The 13,327-nt window shown below is 41.7% G+C and overlaps 1 protein-coding gene across 1 annotated transcript; it reads left to right on the top strand.

Moving 5' to 3' along the window:
• The first annotated feature begins 137 nt into the window (after positions 1-137).
• Positions 138-5,256, top strand: c5h2orf42 (chromosome 5 C2orf42 homolog). The gene is made up of 9 exons (XM_087791916.1): positions 138-222; positions 783-1,846; positions 2,518-2,616; positions 2,709-2,795; positions 3,037-3,126; positions 3,337-3,444; positions 3,511-3,605; positions 3,669-3,822; positions 4,210-5,256. The coding sequence occupies exons 2-9, from the start codon at positions 823-825 to the stop codon at positions 4,401-4,403; spliced, it is 1,851 nt and encodes a 616-aa protein (XP_087648042.1). The 5' UTR covers positions 138-222; positions 783-822; the 3' UTR covers positions 4,404-5,256.
• The last annotated feature ends 8,071 nt before the right edge of the window (positions 5,257-13,327 follow it).

Here is a 13,327-nt window from a genome sequence, read left to right as displayed (position 1 = left end):
CCAAGTACTAACGCGAAATCCACATAAAAGTGTCATTTAATCAAAGAAAACCACAATCCCCATGAATCATTGCGTCTTTCTTAACCGCCCTTTTTATACCATGTGATGCCGATTGTCCAATCCTAAGGTTTGTTACACGCGCAGTGCGGCTGCGAGATGTAAGGAGCAATGGCGACGGTCGAGACGTTTTGGAGGCCAAAATAAAGCAGCAGCTGACATCAGGTAGATCCTTGACATGAGCAGAACCTCTGCTGCTGATGTTGACTCACGCTATTCTAGAGTCAGGAAACAACGCTTACTTATGGTTCTAGTTGTATCTTGGCTAATTAATCGAGGTACTTTGACGTCAGAAACTCAACAAATTAGTTAATGTTGTGCTTTGATAACAAAAATAACAAAACACAAAGCATTTGGTTTTCTGATCATCGTATGATCATCAAATCTTCCATAAACTTCCATAAACTCATCACATGTTTGATTTGAAGTTAGTGATAGTTAGTAATTGATCACTGAAGAAGCATTAGATCTAGAAGTTGTGGGGGTTAATGGTGGTTACTCAAATAATATGGAGCCTTCAACTGCAGTTCAGAAACATAAATCTCTAAATAATTAATACATATTAATAATGTGTTTTAACATAGTTATGTTGTTTTTGTCTATCTGAACAATGTTTAGTATTCTCCAGATCTAGGAGTTAAAACAGGATTAATAACGATGACTGCACGTCTAATAATAATAATGAGTTGTTGCCTTTTTTTCCACTTGTTTTTCCCATTCTTGAGGTCTCCTCAGGTTTAACTCGACAGAAGCTGGCGAGACAAAATGGAACCAGATGTGACAGTGTCCTCCCCTCCAAGTGTCGTGGTCTCCTACTCCAGCCCACAGAGCAACATCACTAGTCTTGCTGTTAAACAGAGAGATGGCCGGAAGTCCTCGCCCGCGACCCCGGCCTTCCTGTCCAACCTCGGGCGGGCCACTCTTCGGGGTATTCGCAAATGTCCTCAGTGTGGCATTTACAATGGCACACGGGGACTGAGCTGTAAGAACAAGGCTTGTGGGATCTCCCTCAGGGTGGCGTCCGCGGGCGGCAGGAGCAGGAAAGGGGGCGCTCTGGAGGTGGTGAAAGTCATCACTGACAGCGACGAGAGAAAAGAGGGGGAGGCTGAAGGAAGGGGAGTTCAGGTGTTCTCTGTGTATCACAGAGAACGAGGAGTTTCACAGTGGGGCTTCGTCCAGCTGGTGCCCACTGACACCGCCATCGCCACCGGCGACGGAGCGACGCTTCTAACCCTCATCAACCTCGGCCGCTGCCTGATGCCCACGTGTAAGAGGGCTCAGAGGTCCAGTCAGCCCGAATCTGCGGCTGACAACTCCAAACAAGCAGCCGACAGTATCTGCGTTCACATCAAGAAAGCCATCGAGTGCCGCGTGGATCCCACCCCCCTGACTCTGAAGAGTTCTGTCCTGGAAGAGCTGCAGGTCTCGTTCGAGGACAAGGAGCTGCTGTGGAGGCTGGCCACGGAGTCTCCTGGGCCTCTGGTGCAGCGGGTGTCGAAGGACACGCTTGTAGTGAAGTGTCAGGCAGACTCCCAGCATCCTCTTGGGCTCCTGCATCTGACCGTGGGTCTAAACGGGCTTTCGGAAGGAGGGAAGAGCGAGCAGCAGGAGGTCTTCAAGTGCAGCTGCCATGCAGCGAACAGAAGCACTACTGATGCCACTGAAGTCCTGCAGGTCAATGGTACCACGCCACTTCTCTGCATCCACTTCCACGCCTGCGTCTGCGCGCTGAAGAGCGACGACACTCTGGAAAGAGAGTTTGCAACATTCATCAACTACTCATCCGCTGGTAGGGAAACCAAGGATTCAAACTTCCTTTTAATTTGCACACATTTCTGGGCTCTGGTTTCTTCCTACAAGCTCTATGAATATTAAAGTTGAGGGACAACTTTTTATGTAACACCTCAAGTTCACAGTCTGGTTTCACTGTCCATGGTTTATTATCCTTCTCATGAAACGACACAGCTCTACTTGGTTCACAGAAGAGCTGGTCATCAAAGCATTCTTCAATTCAGGGGTCACATTACCAAGTAAACACGTTTGACACAATACAACCCTTGGTTTGCTGCTCTTAGTACCATATGTTTCTTTGAATATGGATCCATACGTGCCTCTATGGATCATGACAAAGTCATAAGCTGGCTTCGATTGGTTAATCAGCATACATATAGGAACCTGGATGTGAGGGTCAAAGGTCGGGATTTTTCCTGATAATGTAGTTCTTCTCTCAGTTTATATGTCAGGGTCTGGGGTCACTGTGTACTGCTCTCTCTCCAAGATGATACCGTGGTCACAACCATAGGTATCATAGTATGAATCAATCCTTTCTTCTCTGATTCTTTATGAGATTGTGGTCATAATTAAAACACTGGCTGTGACTGGATGTGTCTTTCACCTCTATCCTGAGATGAACCTTGATATTCATGGATTGTGATTCAAGTGGTTCTTTTTTTGTTCCAGATGTTCAGCAGCGTTTGTTCTGCTCTGGTTTGGCCCAGAAAGCTCAACAGCAACCTCACCAGAAGTCAAAGAGATCTCGACCGGAGGATTCTCTGGGCGGTGAATTCATTTTCTATTAATGAACGTTCTCTTGAATGTTTACAATCCTTCTTCTGACCCCCTTCCATGTGACACGTCTTCTGTATTCTCAGGGTCTGAGATGGGGAAGGAGGGAGCGTCCGCCTCTGGTCCGAGGACATCTGGTCACAGAAGAGTAGCTCCAGAGCTGAAGGTTGCAGGTGCTCACTGAAGAACCCTTGTGTCCCCCCACCCCCCAGACATCCCCACTCCCCTCCTCTGCCTTTTTAAATCTGCTCTGAAGCTTCCCGTCGTCTTCGACATCTGTCTGTGTCTTCATCACTCGTTGGTCTAATCCTGCCGCTCTAATCCTCGTGTTCACACTGGACTGACTTTATCTGCTACACAAAGAACATCCACCATTTTACACTTTTTCAGATTAAGTGTGTGTGTTTCATGCAGTGGACGAACACAGCCTGACGATGAGCTTCCATCAGTGGCTGGCCGGTGTCACAGAGAGGATCCACCACACCATGCACTACCAGTCCGATGGTAATTCTGACATACAGTGCATGTTTGTTTGTGATCAACTTTGGAGAATGTCTAAATATGATTATTTGAGGTTTATCAACTACATTTTTTGTTGGTATTTTGGTACGTGGCCCTAGATGTGTCTCTAAACATCTGGTCCAAGATGCTTATCTTGATCAATGGTCCAATTATTATATCCAAGATCAGCTGATGGCTTTTGCCCTCTGACAGGGAAGCCTGATCCGCTGATCTACTTCATCCCTCAAGAGTTCTTCAGCGCTCTGCAGCATCGCCTGTCGCTGGGCTCTAAGAAGAGGAGACTTCCAAACTCCACCACAGGTTTCTTCACCATCTGTCGACACATTAGGTCTGTTCTCCCCTCAACCTCCATCTCTGGGTCCACAGCACTGGTTGGGGACGACAGACTCCCGGGTTCCTGCAGGTACAAGTGGCACATCTGCAGTCTGAGGCAGGTGAAGCAGATCTTCGACACCCCTGAGGTAGAAGAAGCTGTTGCTGAGACTGTCACACATATATACAAACTGACTCATGTTGTCCTCCAGCTCCCCCTAGAGTTCACCCAGAGTTTCATACAGAACAGCGACGGCTCTTTTTCGCGCTTCCGTTGTCCAGATCCTCCACCAGAGACGGAGCGACACCGAGCTGATCGACCTCACGCCATCAGACCGATGGAGCTGTGCACTCGTCTCAAAGTTGGTGAGTCATCACTAAACATGAAGTATTGCTGACACATCATGTATATTAATGTAAATAAATGTAGTAAATAAATGAATATAAAGTTGATTAATAACTAATACAATTCAGTGAGATTTCGCTTAGTGAAATGAAAAAACTTAACAAATTTAAAATATATATTAATTGAAAACAAAGTTAAAACAGAAAATACGAATGTTATGGAGAAATTATTTAAACTTTGAAATAGGAATAAAAATTATTTTATACAGAGCAAACAAAAACTAAACCTATGAGGTTAAAGTAAAAGAAACGGTAAAAACTGAAACCGTTGATGAATGTAATCTTAAAATAAAGTTGACATTTTTGACCTCCTTAACATGAATTCCTATGTTTTCTTTCTTCCTGCAGGTCCGAGCTCTGACACCTCGAGCGATAATACGCCGTTTGTCATCGAGTGGATCCCTGATGTCCTGCCTCTCTGTCACGTGGGAGAGCTGAGGCTCATCTTCGAGTTCCAGCACCTGCGCAGCGGTCAGTCGGACGGCCCAGAGAGACCGGCCGCAGGCAATAAGAAGGGCCTGGTCAAGTCTGAGTCCAAATGAAAACCTGCCGTCGTCCCACTCCAGACTTATGACCAGGAATAACCGTTTCTCACTCAAAGGGCTGAGCACAAAATAGATTTTAACGATACTGTATGATGGCAATCGGGAAAAGATGGCAATAATCTGCTGATGTCACTGTTGTCCAGTAAAACAGACGCAAACAATTATTTGTTTTGTATAATAATTCCTTTATTTAGAGTCTGTTATAGAGACATAAAAAAAGTGATTTTTAATTTGGTGTTAGAATTATCATTATATTATGGCAAAATGGCCCAAATAATACAGTCACAATGAATGAATGAAAGCTGTGTAACATATGACAGGTTACAGTTTTTCACACTTGTTTCTCTTTTGAGTTTGAGTGACGGGCGATATTTTTGAACATTCACGTATTTAATGATTAAATATAATTGTAATGTTTTCATTTGGAGTGTAATATTATCATGACCAGCAGGTGGTAGCATACGTCAGCTCTTTTTCTGTACTCGATTATTACTTCAGTAGAAGAAAACGAATCGCGCAAAGTTGACGTGAAGAAAGAAACGACCTTTAATGGGTGACGTGTCAGACGAACTAATACAATTCAAGTTTAGCCATACATGGTACTTTGAAAATAGTCTTTCTTTCACAACCTAAATATCCTTGTTTGGCAACTTTTTGAGCTGACTTCCACCAAATGTGCTTTCATGTTTTTAAGGGGTTTAACATAATAAACACAAAGCATAAACATGTCAAAAGTTAATCCAAAAATCCATAATCGTCCGATTAAAAAACACATTTTATTTAGTCATCGAATGTAGTTGTGGATGGTAAACTACAAATTGAAGAAAAAAATGATCGAAATGAAGAACAATATTTTATATAAATAAAAACTAAACTAAATGAATATCCTTAATTGTCCTAATTTTGACTAAAAAATACATTTTGTTCGGTCAGGTGAGAATAAATATAGGGGAAAGTGTTCAGATATGGAATATATTCCCTTTAAAAAAAAGACTCTTCATCACTTTTACTGATACATGTTTTATAAGTAAACACAATGAATTTAAAAGCTATGATGTTTTTCACAAATAGTATGTCGTAAAAAATAAAAAGGCTGTGAAAAAGGAACCATTCTTGAAAAATTTGAAAAGAATAAACATTTAATCATATTGCATTATATAAATAATAAAATATAATGATTTATAAAGAGAGTGAACATAAATATATTTAGGTGTCTATTGTATGTTTTCTTTAATCACAATAAAATAATAATAATGCCAGATTACATTCGTATAAGAAGTTGTTAATGACATCTTGAGGGTTTGATAGTAAAACTCAAAGGGACTCGGTAGGTAATAAAACTACACTTCAATGTGATCTGGAATCATTTATAAGTTGGGGCAAAATAGGGACTTATAACTTGACAACAAAAGTAGTAGCGTCGAAGAGACCGTTTTCTTCCTTCAACTCTCCTTTCAGTCAACATGAATCCATGAAAGCAGAACCGTGTCTGGATCTGTTGATGTCTCTTTTCAACGCCGTCAGTCCACAGCAGCTACTTTCCTACATCTCACCACAGCTTTGTGTGGAAGGACGACAGCGTCATTCTGGAAAGGTTGTTTTCCAAACAGATGTTTTGTGATTCAGCAGATCAATCCTGGTCCTCGATCCGTGCTCCGTTGACGTCTAGTCAATTTGAGGTTTTGAATTTTGATCCGGTGTTTGTCCTCCATCAGGGATTCAACTACAGGCGCCTGGAAACATTAATTGCTGCTGCTGCATCGAAAGCACAACTCAAACGGTGTGTCATGATTAAAGATAGGGTTGTGAATCTACTTTCAGTAAAAATCTGCTTTAAATTCATGAGCAACATTTAAACTGTTATATTGTTGCATTTCAGCGATGGAAGTGTTTTGATTCATTTAAAGCTGTTTTCCAAGGCTAGCAAAATGAGCTCATTGGCAGAGGTATGTACTGTGTCTGTGCTTTTATAGATTTATATTAGGTTCAAACTGCGCTTTCTTTAATAAAATAAATAATTTAAGTCGAATATGTCTTTATTTGGTTAGAAGGCAGCGATGGTGAGTCCCAAAGACAGACCGGTCAGAACCAGCACTTTTCAGGAATGTGTGGATAGATGTGTCACACCTGTTGGATTCACTGTTACCTAATGGTTCCTTGGAGCAGCTCTCTTGCACCTCTACACCAGCCCCTGACCTTCACAACAAACACGCCTGCCAACATGTCATCTAACAGCGAGGTCCAGACGGACTGGACTTGTCAGCGCCTCTGTGATGAGCGCCAGAGCGACACCCAACTCTTTCACCTTCAGGGTCTCCTCAGCTTTGGCTCGCGATGTCCAGACAGATCAAGTGGACACCACTTAACCTCTGACCTCTGACAACCTTTAGAGTAAACAAGCGACTCGAGTGACTCGTTTGTGAGGCCAGAAATGGGACTTTGAAACGTCTTTAACTCACAATAGTTCTGTAAATCAAAACCATTTTCAAAGTTACTCCTTCTGTGCAGAAGAACCGTGACCTTCTAAAATCCACCTCACTCACTTTGGAGTATGCACAAAACATACAATCGCCCCTCTAAACACCCTATACACAACTATTTATGGCCCTAAGACAACACCAGAATCCATGTAATAACGTCTCTGCCTGGTAGTTCTGTGACGGTGCTGATGCACTGAGGCCAGCTCTCCATCTTACGAGGTTCAATAGTCAACTGGACGATTTAACGCCACCTCTTAACTTCCTGTGTTTTTCAAGTTGATCCCAAAAAGTAGGTCAATGAGTTGAAAATTGAAATGGTTGAAAATGTGATATTTACTAATTGTAATGCTTTAAATATCTTGGAATTTGGGGAAAGGTTCAAACTAAGGAGACAGGAACCACAACAGTAGTGATGTAAAAGATGTGGATGTATTTGGACGGGCAGCTTTGTTCCAGTTCTGACTTAAACTGATTTTCATTTCCACTTGAATCCGTGTTCGTCTTCTACTCACAAACCCCTCGCGCTGAGCACATCCATCATCCTGGTCTAAGGCCACGTCGGCCAATTATGAGCGTGAATAATAACCAGGGAAAGTTCCTGGCGCACTGACTGATGGAGTTCTCCCACAGATGGTTTACACAAGTGCCTGTGTGGCCGTCAGCTGCTTCTCTGCCGCGTGATGATCCACAAATGAGTCTTGAGATGACTCAGAGGTACCAGGACGGATCCTGGAATCACTGTCTGAGGTGATAATGGGATTCCAACTATAGCTTGAGCACGAAAGACTCAAACTCTAAATCTGTTAAACCAGAACATTAACCGAAAATACAAACTAAAGCCACAGGTCGGAGTCCCACAGTGCACCATGGACACCTCAGTTATAAAGCAAGGAACATGTGCAGACAGGTTGAGTAACTGATGTCCAGGCGGTCCCGGACGTTTCCTGAGGACGTGGACAGTTACTCCAGCATCAGATTTCGCTCAGTGTCCATCAATGTAAACACTTTGTTGGTATTCTGGCCTCGTCTCCGTCCGTCCATCAGCATCAGTTACCGAACACGACGGGAGGTTGACTGCGATCAGATAACGAAGCCTCTGTTCTCCAGCGCCGGACTGTGTGTAAACTTATAAGCAGCTATCGGGGGAACGATCGGAGCTTTATCGACGGGCAGTTTTTAATTTCTCCAGACAGGTGTCTCCGGTACCGTCACTGGCACACCAACAAAAGGCGACGACGTGCTGACGTGTGTCCCGGCAGCTGATAAGGCCAGTTTGTTCATGGCGTGCGGGTAGATTTCATTCCCCTCCAGACTCCCCTCATTAATTAAACATGCCGCTGTCACAGCACTCACTTGTCGAGGGGCGAGGTGCGAGAGTCAGACAGTCGTGGAAAATTGACTTTTAAAATAAAACTTCCAGATCCTAGAAGAGCTTCGGGATTCACAGAAGAATCTGTTGATATGATACAACGGTACAATAGATTGTGATACTGTAGGTACTTGTGATATTGCTGGATTACTTGACTCAGTATTTACAGACCTCATGACTCTAGATGAAGTTGTAACAGCTTTCATTTGTTTTGAACCTAAAATATGCTCAAACATCAGCTTTAAATGCTGCTGGAGTCCACTGTATCCTCTCATCCTTAGTCATCACCAGGATTTCGCAAGATTTCATTGTTCAGCTGTGGAGGACGTTATAATCAGAAGTTTAATTGAGACAAAAAAATGAACAAATTCAGTATTCAAAGTATTCCATGTTAATTGCAGATTAAAAAAACACATAATTTATTTGACACACACTTGATGGAAATATAAACTGTAAGAACTATAATAAGATTTGATCATATTTGGATTCAAATGTCTTTAACAAGAGAGACCTGGGCAGGATGGACAGCAAGACGCAGTTACACATGAAGACAAAACAATTACAAGTTCAATATTAAGTGCAGTAGTACAACAAAATAAAATAAAAATAAGATTACTGACTAAGAAACATTTCCAATGGAGTCTGAGCCTCAAGAGTAAAACATGATTTATTCCTAAAGTTAAAAAAAAAAAAATTGTTTCAGTTTTTTTTTTTTTACCAGGTTTTGTATGTGAATTTCAAAAGAGCTGTGGTCATCAATCATAGATCCCAAGTATTTTTAAAAAGACCTTCAAACGGAAGGGTGCTAACGGTCATACTAGCCGTTAGCTTACAGATCACTGCAGGGATCTATCGTGCGGCAGAAGGAACTCAAAAGTGTCTCAAAGAGAAGCTAGTTTAGCCAGTTCAGGCTGTCTCTTGACCTCAGAAGAGAAAGACGAAAATGAAAACAAATCTAACTAAAATGTTTAAAAGAATAAACAAGAAAAAAGGTTGACTTTAGTAAGTTATCCAAAACAGAAATAAATGAATAAATGTTCATCAAAGAAACACAAGAGAAGCTAACAGATAGCCTCGGAAGCGTCTTGATAGCTCTAATACGTCACAAAACAGTGTGATCCGAAGTCAGCTTCCCTCTCTCACCTTCTCTCTTCCTCCTCTCCTTCCTCCCTCCATCCATCAGGCTGCGCTCATTGTTTTGACGTTCAGTTAATTTTCATCTCGTGATTTATCAAATTCTTATTACCGCCCCATGAAAGCCTCATTCGTTGTCCTGATCTACGCTAACGACATCGCTAATGATTCCTCCTTGTTTCCTCCTGCCGCCACTTTCCTCACGATCCTGCCATCATTCCAGCGCCGTCCATCAGCGCTCGTGTGACCAGAGAGCAAACCCTTCACAGCGATCTGTCACAACATTATGACCACCTGCTAATGTTTGTAAACACTTCTTATTGACAGTCTGACATGATAACTATCTGAAAAAGGAAGGAAACTATTCTCTAAAGGTGACTCTCAAATCTTCATAAAAATCCAGATAATCCCAAATTACCTCGAAAACCACACAAAAAAATAACGGTGAAAAAGTAAAAAAGGATAAAACAAATTACTTTTAAGAAGACTTAAAAGATGAAAATCCTTTCATTTGTAATCCAAATTCACTTTCTGATCTTTCTTACAATATACATTATGATGCTAAATTAATATAACTAACATAAACAATTTCCCGAAGGAGACCTCCCAAATTCAATAAAGTTCTACCTAACTGTTAGCAACAGCAGCCTTCGAAAACCACGACAAATGACTGTTAATATTTAATAGTCACATGTTTTGTTCACAGACTTCCATTTCCTCAGACGCCTTGTGACTGTTGTGGAGGGCAGAAAAAAGGCGCCTTGATACTGAAAGAATCGCAGAGAACATCTCAACAAGAGTCACCAAATCACTTTTGTCTCATGTAGATAATATGTTGACGTGTTTATTTTCTATTACACCCGTGATTCCAAAAGTTCTAATGTGGAACTAATATTTTTTCTATTGTTTTATGTTTCTCGTGTCCATCGTTGATTTATCCTCCTTTAATGCCATCAGAATATTGCATGGATGAATTTAACATTTCAGCTGTTTTTGTTTTTTTCAATTGTCCTTTTTAAGCCTTTTATTGTTTTTAATATATTAATTTTAATAACAAAAGATTGAATTTGTCTTTATCGTATAATTGAATAAGTTTCAAGGTTTAATTCTTTTTTTTAATAATTGAATTAAAAAATGAATATTTTCTAAATAAAGTTGTTGTTTTTTTTCACAGAGTTTGATATTCTGTAACTTTTTTAACTCAATAGAAAATTGTTGGTATAATAGTGTGACCAAACAGTACCAAGAAAGTACCGTGTCACTTCAGCCAATCACGGGACACGTAGAAGATCACATGAGACGTAGAAGCACAGTCATGGCACTACCGTTATAGATATTGTTCAGACAATGTGTCAACTTTGTGATCTTTCTTACTACATCACGTGTTTTGTTCTCAGAATTCCATTTCCTCAGACGCCGTCATAAACTGTGACTGTTGTGAAGGGCAGAAAAAAAGGCGCCTTGATACGGAAGTACTAGGCTAATGGCTTAACTGATACCTTTAACTGTTAGCTCACCTGTAGCCGCCATGTAGAGTAGTTTTGTTTAACTACCAAGATAATAACACAACTCTGTAACAGCCTCAAATAAATCAGACATATCAATTGAAATACTCTAGAATGCTTGTTTGCTAATGGCTATACTCTGATCTTATTAATGGCATGACACCCGGGGAATCAATCACACACACACACTTACACACACACACTTACACACACATTTACACACACACTTACACACACACACACAAACCTCCCCCTCTCTCACACCCTTACAATCACTCCTTCATTCATTCTCACTCCTGGTCATCACTAACCGACTCTCTATCTCCCTCTACCTTCATCCCGTCTGCTAATGATGCTTTGATCGCTCTCACTCACCTACGCTTGCCTCCCCCTCCTCCCCCTGCTCTCCCCCCTCGACTCCTCAGTCCATCACGTCTGGTTCTGCACTCGGGCTCTTCTGACGCTGCATTCATCAGGACGGAGAAACAGAAATCACTCTCCGCTGGCCGCCGGCACTTATTGCCCCATCCATCACACCTGGCAGGTGATCGATACCCCCCCCCCGCTCCTCCCCTCCCTCACCCTCCTCCCTACTCCCTCCTTTCTCAGATCTGCAACCAGGTGAAACTGAATCTGTGGACAGTCACAGGGGATTGTACTGATGTCAGGATGATGTCATTAAGGAACAAATGACTGCACACCAAAGGTGATGTCGAAAGCCACGGATTTAGATGCAGAGTCAATGCCGAGGTTCTATTACATGCTGTTGTATTGACAAGTTTGGGGCGACTGTGGAATGATCTCAGCTGTCTCAAGTCGTGTTAAACAATCATAGCCCAGAATTAGGTAAGGTGGGAGGTAAAATTCACATGGACCCAGTAGGTGATCAAACTACACTTCTCTGTGTAGCAACATTTTTTTTTAAGAATTCAGAGACAACTGCAGTTGTGGCTTTCTGATCTTCCATTTTGACTCTCCACTAACTTGAGACCCCCCTAAGACGACAAGAAGGCTGGGGAAACATCAATGAATCGGAGAGAACATCTCAACAAGACTCACCAAATCACCTTTGTCTCATTTTCCCAAAATCCTAATGTGGAACTAATATTTTTTCTATTGTTTCTGATTTATCCTCCTTTAATGCCATCAGAATATTGAATGGATGAATTTAACATTTCAGATGTTTTTGTTTTTTTAATTGTCCTTTTTAAGCCTTCAATTGTTTTTAATTACTGAATATATAAATCTTAATAACGAAAGGTTGAATTTGTCTTTATTGAATAACTTAATAAGTTTCAAGGTTTAATTTTTTTTTTTAATAATTGAATTAATAATTAATATTTTCTAAATAAAATTGTTGTTTTTTTTCACGTAGAGTTTGATATTCTATAGCTTTTTAAACTCAATAGAAAACTGTTGGCATAATAGTGCGACCAAACAACACCAAGAAAGTACCGTGTCACTTCAGCCAATCACGGGACACGTAGAAGATCACATGAGACGTAGAAGCACAGTCATGGCACTACCGTTATAGATATTGTTCAGACAATGTGTCAACTTTCTTTCAACATTTGAAATGTTCATTATTCTGATGCCACTAATCTACTCCCATATTATCTGCAACCATCCAAGACAAAGGCGTTTAACCATTGTGTTATCACAGGGTCAAGGTGACCCGAAAGCCCCAAAACAAATGTGTTGCATTGTTCACGTTGACCCAGAAGCAACACAAGGGATACCACAAACACATTTGTTTTCAGGCCTTCGGGTCACCTTGACCCTGAGATAACACAAGGGTTATAGGTGAAGTTTGTACTGTAACCCTTTAACTGGTCTGGATGTCACACGAACCACGTCCTCCTCTGCCAGGAAACGTCCTTCTTTTCAAACCGTTGATCAACGTTCAAGGTTTTCCCAGCATCCCTCACTCTGACAACATGTGGCATCCATCTTGTTTCCCTGGCCCTGTCCTCGTCCTCATCAGTCTTCCGGCGAGAGACGGATTGCAGAGCTCCGAGGAAGAACGATGGGACTGTCGGCGAGGAAGCTGCCGGCAGCTGAGGGTCATTAATCACGGCGGTGGCCAGAGATGAAGGACGCGGAGCTCGACGAGCGCGAGGGAGCTGGATCTGACGCAGCCGTGACATCACTTCCTGTGCTCTCACAATGACGAGTCAGCAAACACTGAAAAAACAGGTCTGACAACTTCAAACACACGTCAGTCTTAAATGAAGTTCTCTGAGGTCAGTCGTCACTCTGAGACTCGGAGCAGAGATGGTGGAGTTTAGTGGTTGTGTGTGTAACAGTGTAGAGATTTGTCTTTTTTTGTGTAGTTGTGTTGGGTCATTATTTCTGTCTTGTGATGGGACTGTTTTTGTGGTGTAGGCTTTGTTGCTGTTAAACATTTGTCATTTCCTGTTTGTGTATTTGTTG

The sequence above is a fragment of the Callionymus lyra genome, chromosome 5 (assembly GCF_982586985.1).
Source record: "Callionymus lyra chromosome 5, fCalLyr1.hap1.1, whole genome shotgun sequence".
In the NCBI taxonomy this organism is placed as follows: domain Eukaryota; kingdom Metazoa; phylum Chordata; class Actinopteri; order Syngnathiformes; family Callionymidae; genus Callionymus; species Callionymus lyra.
This window is presented reverse-complemented; position numbering and strand designations above follow the sequence as displayed.